At 62.0% G+C, this 14,883-nt stretch overlaps 6 protein-coding genes and 2 non-coding genes across 8 annotated transcripts; 5 read left to right on the top strand and 3 right to left on the bottom strand.

The window, feature by feature from the left end:
• Positions 1 to 24: 24 nt before the first annotated feature.
• On the top strand, positions 25 to 2,115 carry BXZ73DRAFT_103085 (UDP-Glycosyltransferase/glycogen phosphorylase; the record flags this gene model as incomplete). The annotated part of the gene is made up of 11 exons (XM_048015466.1): positions 25 to 76; positions 130 to 286; positions 342 to 492; positions 551 to 751; positions 807 to 887; positions 942 to 991; positions 1,052 to 1,295; positions 1,349 to 1,438; positions 1,493 to 1,612; positions 1,674 to 1,744; positions 1,803 to 2,115. 11 exons carry the CDS (start codon positions 25 to 27, stop codon positions 2,113 to 2,115), a joined length of 1,530 nt encoding a protein of 509 aa, XP_047876159.1.
• Positions 2,116 to 3,005: 890 nt separating this feature from the next.
• On the top strand, positions 3,006 to 4,212 carry BXZ73DRAFT_103084 (uncharacterized protein; the record flags this gene model as incomplete). The annotated part of the gene is made up of 4 exons (XM_048015465.1): positions 3,006 to 3,230; positions 3,257 to 3,486; positions 3,622 to 3,776; positions 3,869 to 4,212. The coding sequence occupies 4 exons, from the start codon at positions 3,006 to 3,008 to the stop codon at positions 4,210 to 4,212; spliced, it is 954 nt and encodes a 317-aa protein (XP_047876158.1).
• Positions 4,213 to 4,865: 653 nt separating this feature from the next.
• Positions 4,866 to 7,829, bottom strand: BXZ73DRAFT_103083 (uncharacterized protein; the record flags this gene model as incomplete). The annotated part of the gene is made up of 10 exons (XM_048015464.1): positions 4,866 to 4,955; positions 5,022 to 5,080; positions 5,151 to 5,532; positions 5,592 to 5,716; positions 5,797 to 6,013; positions 6,070 to 6,332; positions 6,392 to 7,058; positions 7,139 to 7,185; positions 7,249 to 7,395; positions 7,628 to 7,829. The coding sequence occupies 10 exons, from the start codon at positions 7,827 to 7,829 to the stop codon at positions 4,866 to 4,868; spliced, it is 2,199 nt and encodes a 732-aa protein (XP_047876157.1).
• A 277-nt stretch (positions 7,830 to 8,106) lies between these two features.
• BXZ73DRAFT_t143 lies at positions 8,107 to 8,178 on the bottom strand. Its single transcript has one exon. It is a non-coding gene; the product is annotated as a tRNA-Thr (tRNA).
• Positions 8,179 to 8,708: 530 nt separating this feature from the next.
• BXZ73DRAFT_91028 (Pyruvate/Phosphoenolpyruvate kinase-like domain-containing protein) lies at positions 8,709 to 9,762 on the top strand (the record flags this gene model as incomplete). Its single annotated transcript, XM_048025833.1, has 5 exons — positions 8,709 to 8,745; positions 8,892 to 9,212; positions 9,243 to 9,313; positions 9,363 to 9,473; positions 9,502 to 9,762. The coding sequence occupies 5 exons, from the start codon at positions 8,709 to 8,711 to the stop codon at positions 9,760 to 9,762; spliced, it is 801 nt and encodes a 266-aa protein (XP_047876156.1).
• A 376-nt stretch (positions 9,763 to 10,138) lies between these two features.
• BXZ73DRAFT_91027 (Krr1-domain-containing protein) lies at positions 10,139 to 12,717 on the bottom strand (the record flags this gene model as incomplete). The annotated part of the gene is made up of 8 exons (XM_048025832.1): positions 10,139 to 10,627; positions 10,695 to 11,098; positions 11,166 to 11,392; positions 11,445 to 11,632; positions 11,819 to 12,142; positions 12,205 to 12,263; positions 12,330 to 12,518; positions 12,612 to 12,717. The coding sequence occupies 8 exons, from the start codon at positions 12,715 to 12,717 to the stop codon at positions 10,139 to 10,141; spliced, it is 1,986 nt and encodes a 661-aa protein (XP_047876155.1).
• Positions 12,718 to 12,821: 104 nt separating this feature from the next.
• On the top strand, positions 12,822 to 12,893 carry BXZ73DRAFT_t144. The gene has a single exon. It is a non-coding gene; the product is annotated as a tRNA-Thr (tRNA).
• A 332-nt stretch (positions 12,894 to 13,225) lies between these two features.
• BXZ73DRAFT_49598 (Ribokinase-like protein) lies at positions 13,226 to 14,680 on the top strand (the record flags this gene model as incomplete). The annotated part of the gene is made up of 7 exons (XM_048020276.1): positions 13,226 to 13,342; positions 13,416 to 13,449; positions 13,514 to 13,618; positions 13,689 to 13,781; positions 13,843 to 13,951; positions 14,017 to 14,332; positions 14,402 to 14,680. 7 exons carry the CDS (start codon positions 13,226 to 13,228, stop codon positions 14,678 to 14,680), a joined length of 1,053 nt encoding a protein of 350 aa, XP_047876154.1.
• Between the last annotated feature and the right edge of the window lie 203 nt (positions 14,681 to 14,883).

Raw genomic sequence — 14,883 nt, 5'->3', positions numbered from 1 at the left:
AGCATCTCTTCGAACACCACCACCATGACCCCCACTACGCGCACCCACCTCGTCGCAAACTGCATTCAAGCCTGGGGTGAGTGTTTCGCTCACACATATTCACGCGACCATGAACTGAGCTCTCCATAGGTCATGCTCGCCCATTGGTCACCTTCTGTGCACATCTCGTCAAAATGCAGACAGACCTTTGTGTCACACTGCTGTCTACCGGCATACTGTTTGATCGTCTCACCAAAGAAGCAGCACGCAACTTTGGGGACGGCGATGAGTCGCCCCAACGCCTTAGGTGAGCGTTCACTCCGAGATATGTTGCCGGTCGTTAACATTGCTTCCGATGACAGGATCGTCTGTATGGGTGCCGCGACCGATTTAATCGGAGACGGTCTCATAGAGCCTATGTGGAAAGCGCTGATCGCAGGCGAGAGTTTGGAGTGCCAGCAGACGGGTACTACCTACGACCCTCTTCCAGCCCCCACGGTTGTAATCCTCGATGTGTGTGCCCTTTGTCTTTGTCGGTTTTTGCGTCACTAACGCGGCACTGATCCACCAGTTCTTCGCGATCAAGAACACCAGAATAGTCCGGTCCCTGAGCGGCAGCTCTGTCAAGATCTACTCATGGTGGTCTGGACTCGCCTACAGCATCCTGTATCAATTTGGAGACGCGCATGTTGGCGGTCTCGGCAACATCCGTGTGCGGGCTGAAGAGGAATCGCGTAAATCTGGGCGGCCCTACCACGAAGTAGCGACAGAGGTACACACCATCGTCTGAAATCCTCACGACATCACTCACCTGACTCCCTTGGCAGATGTTCTACACCAAGTACGGGGGTGTTGTTAGGCTGCCTGGCCTTCCTCCAATGTACGATTACGATAATTACCCCCAAGACGTGAGCACCCCCTGATAAAACACTGATATCTCTCGGCTGACACTTATCGTATAGTTTGAATTCGGAGGTGACACTTTGATAGAATTCCTTCCTCAGGTCAACGAGTGAGAATGAGACTTTTGCGTCAAGCTGTATGAGTTGGCAACTCACCTCGCGATACCCAGACATATAGCCATGACCGACGGAGCCCTCCTCACCTCGTTCGAGTCATGGGAGAAAGACAGCATACAAGTGGCGAGGAACTGGTTGGCGGAAACCGGCCGGCCAGTCTACACTACTGGTCCACTGCTGCCACCGGCATCGAAGACATCGGTTGCGAACGAGAAAATCCAATCTCCCGAAGGCGCGGAGATTGAGGCGTTCCTCGGCGAGATGCTTTCACGCTCCGGAGAGCACTCTCTGCTATACGTGAGTAATTATGAGAGGCTTGCCTCTCCGATCAGCAACTTAGACTCCTTCAGATATCTTTTGGGTCCATCTTCTTCCCTGTGAAGACGCCGGAGAAGCTGTGGGCGTTCCTCGAAGTCGTGGTGGAGCTCAACATCCCCTTCGTGAGCCCCATCGTTGTGTTCCCTACATACCACTCACACGCAACCCGTGCCTAGATCATGAGCGCGGCGTCCCCCTTCTGCGTTGTTCCGGACGAAGTGAGGGTGAAGGTGAAATCGTACGGGAAGGGCTTGATCTCGACTTGGACACCTCAGCAGATGATCCTTGACCATCCCGTAAGAGTATCCTGTCTTCACTTCCCCCGGTATCTTTTCTGACGAGCATATATCTTTTCAGGTCACCGGATGGTACCTCAGTCACGGCGGCCAGAACGGCGTCACGGAAGCAATCGCGTCTTGCGTTCCACTGTGAGCACCTCTGGGTCGTGGTGCGCGTCGATCGTCTGATCCACCCGCCACCTTACAGTATCATGTGGCCGTTCACAGCGGACCAACCTATGAACGCTGTGCTTGTGACGGACGTGCACAAGGTTGGCTATGAGCTCCTGGAGGTCCGATCGGGGTCGGGTCTGCAGAAGATTTTCCGGACGGGGTACACGCCAGTGGGGACCATTGACGCAGTCAAGGCTGAAGCAAGAGACGTCCTTGGGAAAGCTTTCGGGAAGGACGGGGAGGATAAGCGTGCGCGCATGCGGGTATTACAGCAGGCGTTGCTTTCCGAGTGGGAAGAGGATGGCACGTCGAAGCGCGACGTTTCCGCGTTCTTGGAGAGCTTCTGACTCCTGAGTTGAGGCGAAATCGTTAGCAATGAGCATTTGACAGTGGTTGGGGTTTTGACTGAACTGTATATACGTTACAAGCGTTGCCGCGCTTCGCGCGGCACCCTTTCCATCATGCTCCAATGAACGAATGCAAACAGACGAGCTGCATGCACACACGTCGCGGGCGCAACGTGGTGAGTGTGGAATCTGCGCCAGGCCCGCTCGTGTACGCTCGAGCTCGCACCTCGCGGTCCGCGAGCCACGTCTCCTCTACAGCCGTGAATTGCGGGTCCTTTCCAACGCCGCACCCGGGCGCGTGTCCATGAACGGTCGCGATGGAGGCACCGCGGCGGGCGTCGGTGCCACGCGCCGAACGCGAGCCAGCGCACACGAGGGCGATGAGTGCGAGCACACCGTGCACGACCCTGAACCCGATCGTGTTGCAGGTACGGAAGTGCTGGATGTTGAGGCGTTGAGGGCGAGCAAGTACTGTCGCGGCGACGCAGCTTGAGCGCGGAGGACTGAAGCTTTGAAGATACTTACGTACACTGGACTCTACAGCCTGGTCTAGATCCGGGGCAGAAATACACCACCGCATGACGTCAGTGTGCGCAGAAAGAATTCACGATGACAGAACGTATCATCTGCTTTTCCGTGTGCAAGCAAAGCCCCGATCACGCGTGGGGCTTCGCGATCGGCGAAGGGAAAGTGGGAATACACGCCAAACAAAAGCACTACAGGAGATTTGAATCAAGTGGAGCGCCATTAGAAGTGCGGGGAAAGCAAAAACAATACCGATCACCGATCCACCACATATCCGTAATACGTTGTTCATACTATGCCAGGGCGCTTGGACAGTTGAGTGCTCAGCCACACCTTCTCTTTCTACCACCACCACCCCCACCCCGATGCCAAAGCTCCGCCTCAAACGCACCCCTACAGAAGAAGCCGAGCGCGAGCTCAAGAAAGCGCGCAAAGCCGCCCGCCGCGCCGCGAAGCGCAAGCACCTCCCCGACCACGACAGCGAGTACGAAGACCGGCCCCACTCGCAGCGCAAACGCCGGCGCACGCCGACGGCTCCGTCTCCGAAGAGGAGTGCGGCCCGCAGCCCGCCCCCTCGTCGTCCTCGCACCGTGCGCACAAGCCCGACTACGAGCAGATCCGCGCGGAGGTCGAGGAGGCGCGCTTCCGCGAGAAGCTGTGGGGCGCGGCGGACGACGACGGCGGGGCGCGGCTGGACGCGCTCGAGGCGACGTTGAACGCGTACGCGCATGTGCCGAGGCGGTGGCGGGGCGGGGGCATGGAGCGCATGGACGATGACGAGGGGATAGACCCGCAGGTGATGGAGGACGAGGACTACGCGGAGTGGGTCCGGGCGGGGATGTGGAGGTGCGTTCTTCTTTCCTTCTTCTGTGGCTCGGCTGTCCAGGTCACCGAGCAGTCGTGAAAGTGCGGGATGCCTGGAAGGCCTCCGTTCAGAAGCGAGAGAGATGGTGCTCACGATATGCTTTTCTGTGTTTGCAGGAGGAAGCATGCTGCAGAGTACGAAGAGCAGCAGCGCCGCAAAGCCGAGCGCCAGGCCCGGATTGACCGCGAAGAGGCCCTTCATGAAGAGACAAAGAAGATGGAGCGCCTCGCGGAGGACGAGCGACGGCAGAAACGGTCTAAGAAGGAGGCCCGTCGCGCGGACGAGGCTCGGGAACGATACGAGATACGATGGAAATCGCTCCTTGCTCCCGTTCAATCCCTTCCACTCCCGCCGATACGAAAGACCAGCTGCTTGGCTTCGAAGACGTGCCGTGGCCCGTGCACGCACTCAGTGCGTGCGCGACGCTCGTTGCGCGGGAGGAGTCCCTCGTGCACGACTTCACGCTGGACGCCATCTCAAGTTTCCTGTTCCCCCACCGTTCGTCGTCAGACGAGGACGAACAGGATCCCGCGGAAAGGACGAAGAAGAAGAGGGATCGGCTGCGGGAGACCATGCTGCGGTACCACCCGGACAAGTTCGAGGGGCGGGTTGGGGCGAGAGTGAAGCCGTCGGAGCAGTACATAGTGAAAGAGGCCGTAGGGATTGTCGCGCGGAGTCTAAATGCACTGCTGGATCAGTGCAAGTAGAGGTGAGCACTGAGTACGCCTGCGCCGTTTGGCCAAGGTGTAATACCGTTTGTGCTGATCGTCAGATGAATCAGAAACAGACTTGCACTATTGTAGATTCTACGCCTAATCGACTGAATATTACCTCGCGGATACCTGCCGCTGCGGAGGCCGTGTTCGTTGATCTCGTTATACAGTTCCGCATAGTCACGGTGTCCTTGCACATATGGGACGTGCGATGCGGTCTTCACACTACCAGATACCAAACAAACAGCGATAGCATAACGACTAACGATTGACGACCAGCGAAAAATTCAAACCAAAGACGGAGGATGGTACATAGAGGTACATGGACATGGGGAGAGAGGGTGAAGTAAGGGTCATAACAGGTCGTCATGGGAGATGGGCGATAAAAAAGAAGGGAGAGACATCGAAGCTATGAAAACAATGGGGACGTGGAGTCCGCGCATGAATTTATGTTACGGATAAGTTGTGAGGAACAGACCGAGAATAGGACGGGGTAGGGTAGGGTAGGGTATGATGATGGTACAGTCGAGCGTGGGCGAGAACCAGGCGGGGTGCGATGACGATCAAGGGAGAAAGAGACGAGGATGTGAATTCGGGCCCAGCGTTCAGTGTTCAACAAACCAAGGAGGTAGAAGGGAGCGGCGACTTTAGACCACGTACACGTCCTCTTTCTCGAGGCTGTATCCGTCCAGCTTGCGGAAGTATTCCAGGCGTTCTTGACGCTTCCGCGCACGCTCCTGCGATATGACCGACCACAGTCAGTCCAATCTGGCGCCATGCAAACGAAGGGATGATGAACGCACCTCGTCCTCCTCCGGGTCAATCTCCTCCTCACGCGCCTTCCCTTGCCCTTCGACGCCGGCTTCGCTCGGGACGCAGGGGCACGCCCCGCCGGTCTCCCCTCCCACCTCGCCCTCCACGCCCACGCGAACCCGGAGGCGGTCGCGGCGGCGACGTGTCGTCGCTGCCCGACTCCCCGTCCGCGCTCGTGCTCTCCTCCACGCTGACCTCCCTCTCGCGCTCTTTGCCCTTGCCCTTGAGCACGACCGACACGTTCTCCTTCCTCCCACGGGTGACCGTGCTCGGGCCTGCCCGCGCGCTCTTCCGCGTCTCCCGCACCTTCGCCTTCGCTTCTCCTTCGCCTTCGCGTTGTCCCTCCTCTTCGCCCGCCGTCGACGGGCTTGACGACGCGGTGTCGCCCGCGCGCGTCTTGCTCCGCTTGGGCAGGAGCGCCTCGAGCCGCCGCACCGCGTTGCGCGGGTCCGAGTCGGAGCTCTGTGCGCTCGGCCCGCTCTCCTTCTCCTCGCGCTCGACCTGCGCGCGCGTGCGCTTCCGCCCCGTGGCCTTCCCGGCGGGTTCTGCCGGGCGCGGACGGGGGACGGGGGCTCTTCGGGCTCGAGCTCGAGCGTCGCGAGCGGCTGGCGCACCGCGGGGCGCACGATCGACGGACCGGCGTGGGGCAGGGGGGGGCGGGGGCGGGGGCGGGTCCGGTGCGTCTCTTGACGGGGGATGGGGTGTAATCTCTCTCCTCGACCGAAGCCCGTTCTTGCCCTTGCCCTTCCCTTTCCCGGTTGCAACCCCATTCCGCGAGGTCGAGTCCTTCGTCCGACGGCGAGGCCGAGAACGCGGGGGACGGGAGCGGCGGATGCTGGTGCACGTGCAGCTTGTGCGGCGTCGACGGGGTGCGCTCTTCTGAGGACGTCGGCGACGGTGACGGTTCGGCGAGCAGGAGCGCGAGCGCCTCGGGACGCGCGAGGAGCGGCGCGGAGGTGTTCGCGGCCGCGTGGGGGTCGTTCTCCCGTCCAGGTCCTCGGGGTCCGCGTACAAGTCTTCGTCGTCATACACCGGTACAGGCGGGGGTGGTGGCGGAGCGTTCTCATCGTTCTCTTCCTCGACGTCCAGGGCGGCATTCTCCGTGTCGTCGAACTGGAGCCAGTCCGGCTCGTTCTCCTTGTCTCCGTTTTCCTCCATGTCTTCCTCATCCCCTCCGAACTCGAGGCGGCTGGTTGGGGGTGCAGGGTCGACGTCCAGGTACAAGTCATTGTCGTCGAACTGGCTGTCGTCCGACGGAAGCGGCGTAGGCACCTTCTTGGGCACGAGCGCCGCCGACGGCACTTCGTCCATCGGGAGGGTGCCCAGCGCACGGCGGCTGCCTCCCGAGGCACGCGATGACTCCACCACGGTACGGTCGTCTTCGTCGCCTGCGCCTTCCCCTTGGTCGTTGTGGCCAGAAGCCCGAATGGATCATCCTCGTCGCTCTCGTCGCTCTCCTTTCTCTCTGCATAGATCGCTTCCGTCCGTGCCTCGCCCGTCCAACTCCCACGGTACCGCACCGGTGGCGGCAGCGCCACCTGCTGCGAGCTGGACGCTACGACAGGGCTCGACGGCGGGAGCGGCGAGTGTGGGCCCGCGCTCGCGCCACCCACGACCTTCGCGGTCCACTTGCGGATGCTGTTCTCGTGTCGGCCGCGGACGTAAAATGGTTTGAACGACTCCGCGAGGGGCGGGAGCTTCCCGAGGGGCGTCGCCTGTGCGCCGATGGGTGGGCGTACCAGTCGCGCAGGCGATGGTGTCGCAAGAATCGCGCGGACCGCGTCCGACGCGGTGCTGTCGTCATCTGCGATGGGAATTGATTCGGGTGTTGCAGGGCGTGGGCTCAGAGGGGTGGGGGCGTGCGCCGGGATGTGCGAGTGTGTGTGGGGATGTTGGGCGTCGACGTGAGCGCGGGTGGCGGCTGCCGCAGGAACTGGTACGTGGCGGGCAGGGCGGAGCGGGACGCGCGCGACCGTCGGGGTGTCGGGCGGGGGCAGGACTCGGAGGGCCTGTGCGCCCAGATCACGCTGGAGATGCGTGCTGCGTCCGTCGTCCGTGGCCGTTTCCCGTTAACGCCGCCTGCAGATCGCTTCTGTGCCAACAATACCGGGGGCGGCCCGTTCTCCGCGTCCTCCGCGTCTGAGGATGCCTTCACTGGAGACGGGCGTGCGCGTGTGGGTGTGCGACGCGCAGACGAATGAGACAATAGCGACTCACGTTGGGCGTCCTTGCGCGTCGTGCGGCTTCTGAGACGGGTTGACCTCGCATTCGTTTTGTCCTCTTTCGTCTCCTCGAGATGCGCACGGACTTCTGCCGCGCTCGAGAGCGCTGTGGCGGGTGGCGACGCGTCGGTGACCTCGTCCCCTGTCTCGCGGGCAGGGGAGACGCGACATACGCACCTTCATCATCGTCATTCTCCGTCATTCGGCCTTCACTTTGCGTGTCTTCGCCGCCGCCGCATCTTCCTTGCGCGGTCGCCCTCGCTTCCGTGGAACGAGGGGCGCGGCGCGCTTTCGTCTTGCAGGGGCTCCTCTACGACGCCGACGAGACGGACGCGTTCAAATCGCCACATCGTGCACAGAAAAGAGCTACACACCTCGCTCTTCGACGGCATCCATGCGTCCATCCTTCTCCTCGTCCTCAGGCTGTTTCTGTTTTCCCCGCCGGGGGCGGACCTTGATCTCGACAACGGGCACGGTCTTTGGCTTCTTCAGTGGCTTCGCGGAGGTCGGCTTGGGCTTCTGCGGGGTGTTTCCGGGTGTTTTATCTTTCAAGGCAGGCCTGCGACGCGTACGCATGGCGGGCAGATGGTAGGAAGGGATGGAAGAGTGGAGTTGAGAGTGGTCAGAAAGAGAGCCCGTTTCAGAGGCGCGGCGAGGCCGCCGGCCCGTGCGCGTGGAGTCACGTCACGCTCCCTCGCCTGTCACGGCACATAGGTGCTGGCGCCCTACCAAGGGAGACGCCCAAAGCCACGTTAAATAGGTGCAGATAAAATGGTGCTCAATGCGTGGAAGCATCAATTATCTTCGATGGCTGCCATTTGCTTACAACGAAAAATAAACTCCCTTTACCACATGCCCCCAGGCTGGATTGAACAACCGACCTCACCATTACGAGTGGCGCGCTCTACCACTGAGCTATAGGGGCGGCAGCTGAGGCAGTTCTTCGCTGCACTCGGACTCAGGGAACCCTCAGACCTTCTCCAGCCCCGACTTCTGAGTAGAGTTTCTCAATGGCTTGCATCCCACTAATTGAACGCCCTCTCATCCCACACATGTCCTTGCCGGCACGTCTCGGATCTCAAGCAAAGCAACCGCCGAGCACACCGGCTTCCGGCAAGGCAGAGGCCGGATGTGTCGGACCCGGACGATCTTGTGAGTCTCCGCGATGTTTGTCGTCCGACGTCGACGCGGGACGGGCTCGGAGTGGGTCCCCTTGCGCGATCTGCGACGCCGAGCGGCAGGCCTTGTCCTTTAACGCGGGGCGACGCCGGGCCGCGCACCAAATTTCACCGCCCGGCACGAAACGACGCTCTTTGCCCTCATCCTCGCCGCCTCTCGTGTTCCCCGCCATCGCCCCGCCCGCCCAAGCCATAAGATGCTCAGGTCCCCGAAGCGCATCCCTCGCCATCAAGGGCCCCTCGACTGCCCCCTCGCTCGCGCCTCCTCCGCCGCTGGATGAGTGTCCGGCCGGCAGAGCACCAGCCCCACTCCGGTCAGTCCTCTTCCTCCTTCTCGCCCTCCCCACGCCACAAAGCCCCCGCCTTCCTGTCCTGTGCGCCCATCCGGCGTCACCCACCCCCGCGGGCTTCTCCCGCCCGCTTCTCCGTGCTCCGTGCACCGTCTTAACCACCCCCACAGACGCGCCCCGCAAGAAGGTCACCATCCGCGAGCTGCAGGCCCTCCGCGCCGCCCGCACGCCCATCACGATGCTCACCGCCTACGACTACCCGACCGGGCGCGCCTGCGACGCCCTCGGCATCGACATCACCCTCGTCGGCGACTCCCTCGCCCAGGTCTGCCTCGGCCACCCGCCACCACCCACCTCACCCTCGACGAGCTCGTCCACCACACCCGCGCCACCGCCCGCGGCTCCCGCGCCCCCTCCTCGTCGCCGACATGCCCTTCGGCACCTACGCCCCCGCCCTCCCCCGCGACTCCGTCCGCGCCGCGGTCCGCATCGTGCGCGACGGCGCCGCGGACGCCGTCAAGCTCGAGGGCGGCGCCGCCCTCGCCCCACCGTCGGTGCCATCGTCGGCGCCGGCATCCCCGTCGTCGCCCACGTCGGCCTGCTCCCCCACGCGCGGTCATGCTTCGGGCTTCCGCGCCCAGGGCCGCGACGCCGCGGGCGCGCTCCAGGTCCTCCGCGACGCGCTCGCGCTCGAGGCCGCCGGCGCGTTCGCCGTCGTCGTCGAGGCCGTCCCGCACGAGCTCGGCAAGTACGTCTCGACCGCCTCACGAGCGCGTTCAGCATCGGGATCGGGGCGGGCCCCGGACGCACGGCCAGGTGCTGGTGTGGGACGACGTGATGGGGACTTGGGACGGGCCGCAGCCGAGGTTCGCGAGGAGGTTCGCGGACGTGCGCGGGGAGGTCGAGCGCGGGGTGCGCGCGTACGCGGGCGCGGTCCGGGATGGATCGTTCCCGACGACGCAAGAGAGCTACAAAATGCCCGCGGCGGAGTGGGGAAGGTTCCAAGAGTTGGCAGAGCAGTTCATGGAGGAGCTTGCGTGAAGGGACTGTGGAGAGTTTGCTGCGCTGATCTGGGTTCCAGGGATTCTCGGTTGCTTTAATATTATCTAGCGTTATCATTATAGGAATTCCAGTCATTGAACGAAAGCACCGCATCATGCTGTTGAGTCCTTCCGGCGAACGGCTTCGCTGGAACATCATAGTCATGTACACTGTAGGTTATCCGTTCCTCACTGTGGTGGGCCGTCTGTCGGAGCAAGGATGCGACAACTCTATGACGAGGCTGTTCACACACGATGGTCAACGCGGGAGGCAATGTGGAGAGGCGAACCCCGGGAAAACTCGGACTGGAAAAGGACGCGATGCTCATAACTGGACAGGCAGACGGGATACGCTACAACGAAAACAACGCACAAGACTATTCCGCCGCCGCCACCCCCGACTTCTTGTGTCGCCGACGTTTCTTCTTTGTCGCACTTTCATGTGTACCAGACTCGTCGTCCACAGCCGCTTGGTCGTCCCGCTTCCGTTTCTTGGGTGCAACTTCCTCCTCCTCACCCTCTCCGTCCCCACCTCCCTCACCCTCGCCTGCAGCTGCAGCCGCCTTCTCGCGCAGCCGCTCCTTCTTTCCCTTCCTCTTCTTCACTTTCTCCTTATCCCCATCGTTTTCACCGCGTCCACCGGCAGCGCCGCGCTCGCGCAGGGAAGATTTGAGCTCCTTGAGTCGCGCGGTGCGCTGGCCGTCCCATGTGCGCCCGCGACCTTCCTTGCGGTACGGGGCGTACTTCTTGAGGCCCATGTATACGTTGAGCTCCGCGTCCGTCGCTGTCAGGATCTCCGCGGGCGAGAGGCCGAAGTCCTGGTCCTCCACTTTCGCATATCGGAAACGTGTGGGCATGCCCGCCACCTGCGAGGGCATGCGTGGTCAGCGGCACGAAGACAGCGACCGGAGTAGAAGAGGGTGGCACACGTACCATGTCGTTGAAGTCGAGCCCGTAGATCTCGTCCATGTACTCCTCGAGCTTCCGCTTCCGCATCTCCTCCGTCCCGTCCCACTCCTCTTCGTCTTCCTCCCTCGACTTGCGCTCGACAGCGGCGTCCATCTCGTCGACGTCGACCCCGCCTGCATCCCCGTCGTCGTCCCTGCTCTTCTTCTTCTTCTTCTTTTTCTTCTTGGACGATGAAGGGTCCCCGCCGTCGTCCGCGACGATGTCCGTGATGTCGATGTTGTCGTCCCACGTCGGCTTCTCCATGTCGCCCTCGTCGCCGTCGAAGTCGCCCCACCCGCCCGCGGGGGCGTCGTTCGCGTACAGCTCTGCCATCTTGCGGTCGTGCGCCTCCGGGTCCCAGTCCGCCTCCAGGTCGAGCGTCTGGAGTGCTGCGACAGTGCCGTCGTCTGAGCGAGGGCCGACGAAGCCAGGCGCGCACATGGACCGGGGACGCACCTTCGACGTCGGCGAGGCTCTCGCCGCCCTCGTGTCCGATGCGCTCGAGCTTCGCGCGGAGCTCCTTCATTTTGAGCGCCTTGAGACGCTTTACCTCTTCTCGCTTCTTGAGCAGCTCCTCCTCTTTTCGTGCCTTCTTCTTTTCTCGCGCTTCTTTCCGTGTAGTATCTTCTCGACGGACCGTCGACGCGAGGTTACGCGGATGCCACGCAATCTCTTGTGCACCCCTGTGCGAACCCAGACGTTACGATGAGTTGCGCGCTTGGGAGAGGGACTTACGGCTCCTCGAAGCGGAAGTTGTAAGAGCTCTCGAAGCGGTCGGCGACCTCTTCGAATTCATCTTCATCCAACAGCTCGTTTCCGTCCCCAGTCCCATCCGAGTCGGACTTGACGCTTGCGTCGTCCTCTTCGTCCGAGGCTTCGTTCGCTGCTCCCTTGCCCTTGGTGATCTCCTGTACGTGGGTACTCTGCGCGCAGACTTGTCGATCCAGCCCGGTTGAGGATGTAGCTGGGAGAGACGTTGAACGAGGAAACGACGGTTCAAAGACAAAGGCACGCACTTCATCAAGAACTCGTGGTCGCCGTCCTGTTTGCTTTTCGAGCCTTCTTCTCCTTCTCCTTCCCCTTCTTGCTCTTCTTCTTTTTCTTCCTACCCTCCTCTTCCTCGCCGCGCCCTGCTCTTGCTTCACGTCCCCCTCAACCGTGATGAGCCCCGACAGATCCTCCCCGACCTCGCGCTGCAGAAACGCGCGGTACTCTTCCTCCTCCCGCTCCGTCTCGTCCTTCGTCTTCTCGCGCGGCACGAGCAGCTCCTCTTCGTCCTCGTCATCCACAGCGCCATGGAACGCGGCGATCGTGTCCTTGCGCAGCCGCGCCTGCTCCTGCACGTGCGTGAGCGGGGCGGGCTCGGGCGTCGGCGAGCGCGAGCCCCGCAGCGCGGAGTCGAGCGCGGCCTGGCGGAACGTCAAAGGCTTCGACTGTCCCGGACGAGGCTCTCGTCAGAAGGCAAAGCACGCGTGAAAGAGGGGAGGGGGCGCACCTTGTCCTTGCGCTTCTGCGCGCGCGCGAGCCTCACGTCGCCCGTCCGCTGCCGTTCCTCTGACCTCCCAAGGTTGCACGCTCAGCCCCCCGCGCCCCGCGCACATGAGAGAGAGGGGAGCTCACCCTCGAACACGTCCTTTCCGTCCTCGTAGATCGCGGGGTCCTTGCGCTTGATGCGCGCGAGTGTGCGGAGGATCGCGGCGTCCACGGCGGGCGTGAGCTCCTCGCCGTCCTCGTCTTCGGACTCGCCGTCCTCCGAGCCTTCCTCGTCGTCATCTTCGCCTTCGTAGTCCGACCCATACTTGTCTTTCACTGAGGGGGCGAGACGGAGGGGAGTGGGAGTGGGGTACGGGCGCGGAGAGGGTTCAGTATGAGGTGCACTGGGGAAATGACGAAAGGGCGCACGTTTCGCGAGCTCTTCGCGCTCCTTGCGGTACTCGAAGGCTTTGGCATAGTGCTCGTTGATGGTGATGTCATGCGTGTCTTCGATGTCGGAATCGTCGGAAAACATCCTGTGTTGGCCAGTGTGGATGCTCAGTCCAAGACAAAAGGCCGGAGGTTTTTGACTGAGTTCAAGCATCGCTCTATAGCGCTTATACAAAAATATATTATTATGCCCTTATAGCTCAGTGGTAGAGCGCGCCACTCGTAATGGTGAGGTCGGTTGTTCAATCCAGCCTGAGGGCAATTGTGATGTTACTTGCTTTTTTTGAATTCTATGAAGCTAAGAATTATCAAAATCCATCGACTAATAGCGACTAAACAGCATCTATTGACAACATTGGCAGTAGTTTTCAGTGTCTAGCATTTGGACACAATGCGGCATGGTATAGTAAGACCCTTACATCATCCACCAAATTGTCAGCCACACCCGCGCTCATTTCCAAATGCAAAAAATGCAGACTGAGTCATACCCACTCACTTTGCTCACTGCACTCCGCCGACTTCACCTAGGCCAAGCCCCGCCTCCCTCCGTGGTGCAGATTGTTGGATCTCGCCCAAGTCGAGGCTAACTCGTAATGTCAACCGAGACAGGATCTGGGCGGATCCTCAGCATCCAGTCGCACGTGGCTTACGGCTACGTCGGCGGAAAGGCCGCCGTCTTTCCTCTGCAGTGCTTGGGCTACGACGTCGATGTGAGTTTTGCGGTTCATCCTGTGCACATCTGCATCTTGCTGTCCTAAGCGATACTGATGTCGATCATAACAGGTCGTCAACACCGTCAACTTCTCCAACCACTCCGGTCCGTCGAGCCGTTGTCTACTTCTTGGAGATGCCGTGCTTACACGAATGCACACCGAACGCAGGGTATGGCCGCTTCGGAGGCACCAGGACATCCGCAGCCGATCTCGCGCAGATCTTCGAGATCATGGAGCAGAATGAGCTCCTCAACCCTCAGCGGTTGCTCACAGGTTTGTTTGCTGCCCTTTCCGCCGTTGCTACCTTGCTGACCACGAAATTTTCTGGTCTGGCTGGCCACAGGATACATTCCAGGTGCCGAAGCTACGGCCGCGGTGACCGCCCTGGCAGAACGACTACGCAAGCGCAACCCCAAGCTCATCTACCTGCTCGACCGTACGTCTCGCCTCCGGCGCTTCTTGTCGCGACTCGGTAGCCACTGACGTCCACATCTCAGCCGTCTTGGGTGACTCAGGGAAGCTCTACGTCTCACCGGACGTCGTGCCCATCTACCGCGCCGCGCTCTCGCTCGCCACCATCATCACACCGAACTGGTTCGAGGTCGAGTGCGTCGCGTCCCCGCTGCCCCACCATTTTCTCTCCGCACCCGCTAACCCACATTCGCCCACAGGGTGCTCACGGACGTCAAGATCACCGACCGCGCCTCGCTCCGCCGCGCGCTCCGCACCCTGCACGACACCTACCGCGTCCCGAACGTCGTCATCAGCTCGATCCCGCTCGCGCCGTGGCTCCGCGCGCTCCTCGCCGCCTCCTCCTCCACCCCAGAGGACGACGCGGGCCTGGCGTGCATCGCGTCGAGCGCGCCGTCGGGCTCGGTGCACGCGTGCGCGGTCCCGTGCCTCCCCGGCTACTTCTCCGGCGTCGGCGACCTCTTCTCCGCGCTCGTCCTCGCGCACTACCGCCCGTCCTCCACGCCCGGGGCGGGCGTCGACGGCGACAGCGACGCTGCTGGTGGAGATAAGAAGCAGGAGCAGGAGCAGCCGGAGCAGGAGGAGATGGAAGGAGAGACGCCGCTGTCGCGCGCGGCGTCGCTCGCGCTGTCGAAGACGCACGCGATGCTCACGCTCACGCACGCCGCCGCGGGCGCGCTGCCGGCGGCGGAGCGGACGGAGACGGACGCGGAGGAGGACGGCGCGGCGCCGATGCGCAAGGTGCTGCGCATGCGCGGGCGCGAGCTGCGGGTCGTGCAGGGGCAGGGCATCATCCGCGGCACGGCGGCCGGGGTCGCGTACCGCAGGCTGGAGGCGTGGGCGGGGTTCTGGGACGAGGGGTGAGCGGCGGGGAGCTCGGGCGTGGTGGGTGGTGGGTGGGCCTCGGGAGGGAGCGCGGGTGGTTTGGCTCGCGTTTACGTGTGTGGGGTAGACTTGGGGTTAGAGTGTATACCAGAACGATGGTACACGAATTAGACACGCAGTGTATCATCTAATCCATTACGAGGGTTCAGTGTTTTCGTGGCTTCGATTATTTCGACCCGTGT

This window comes from Epithele typhae (assembly GCF_022376455.1).
Source record: "Epithele typhae strain CBS 203.58 chromosome Unknown BXZ73scaffold_37, whole genome shotgun sequence".
NCBI lineage: Eukaryota > Fungi > Basidiomycota > Agaricomycetes > Polyporales > Epitheliaceae > Epithele > Epithele typhae.
Note: the sequence above shows the minus strand (reverse complement) of the source record. Positions and strands in the feature narration are given on the sequence as shown.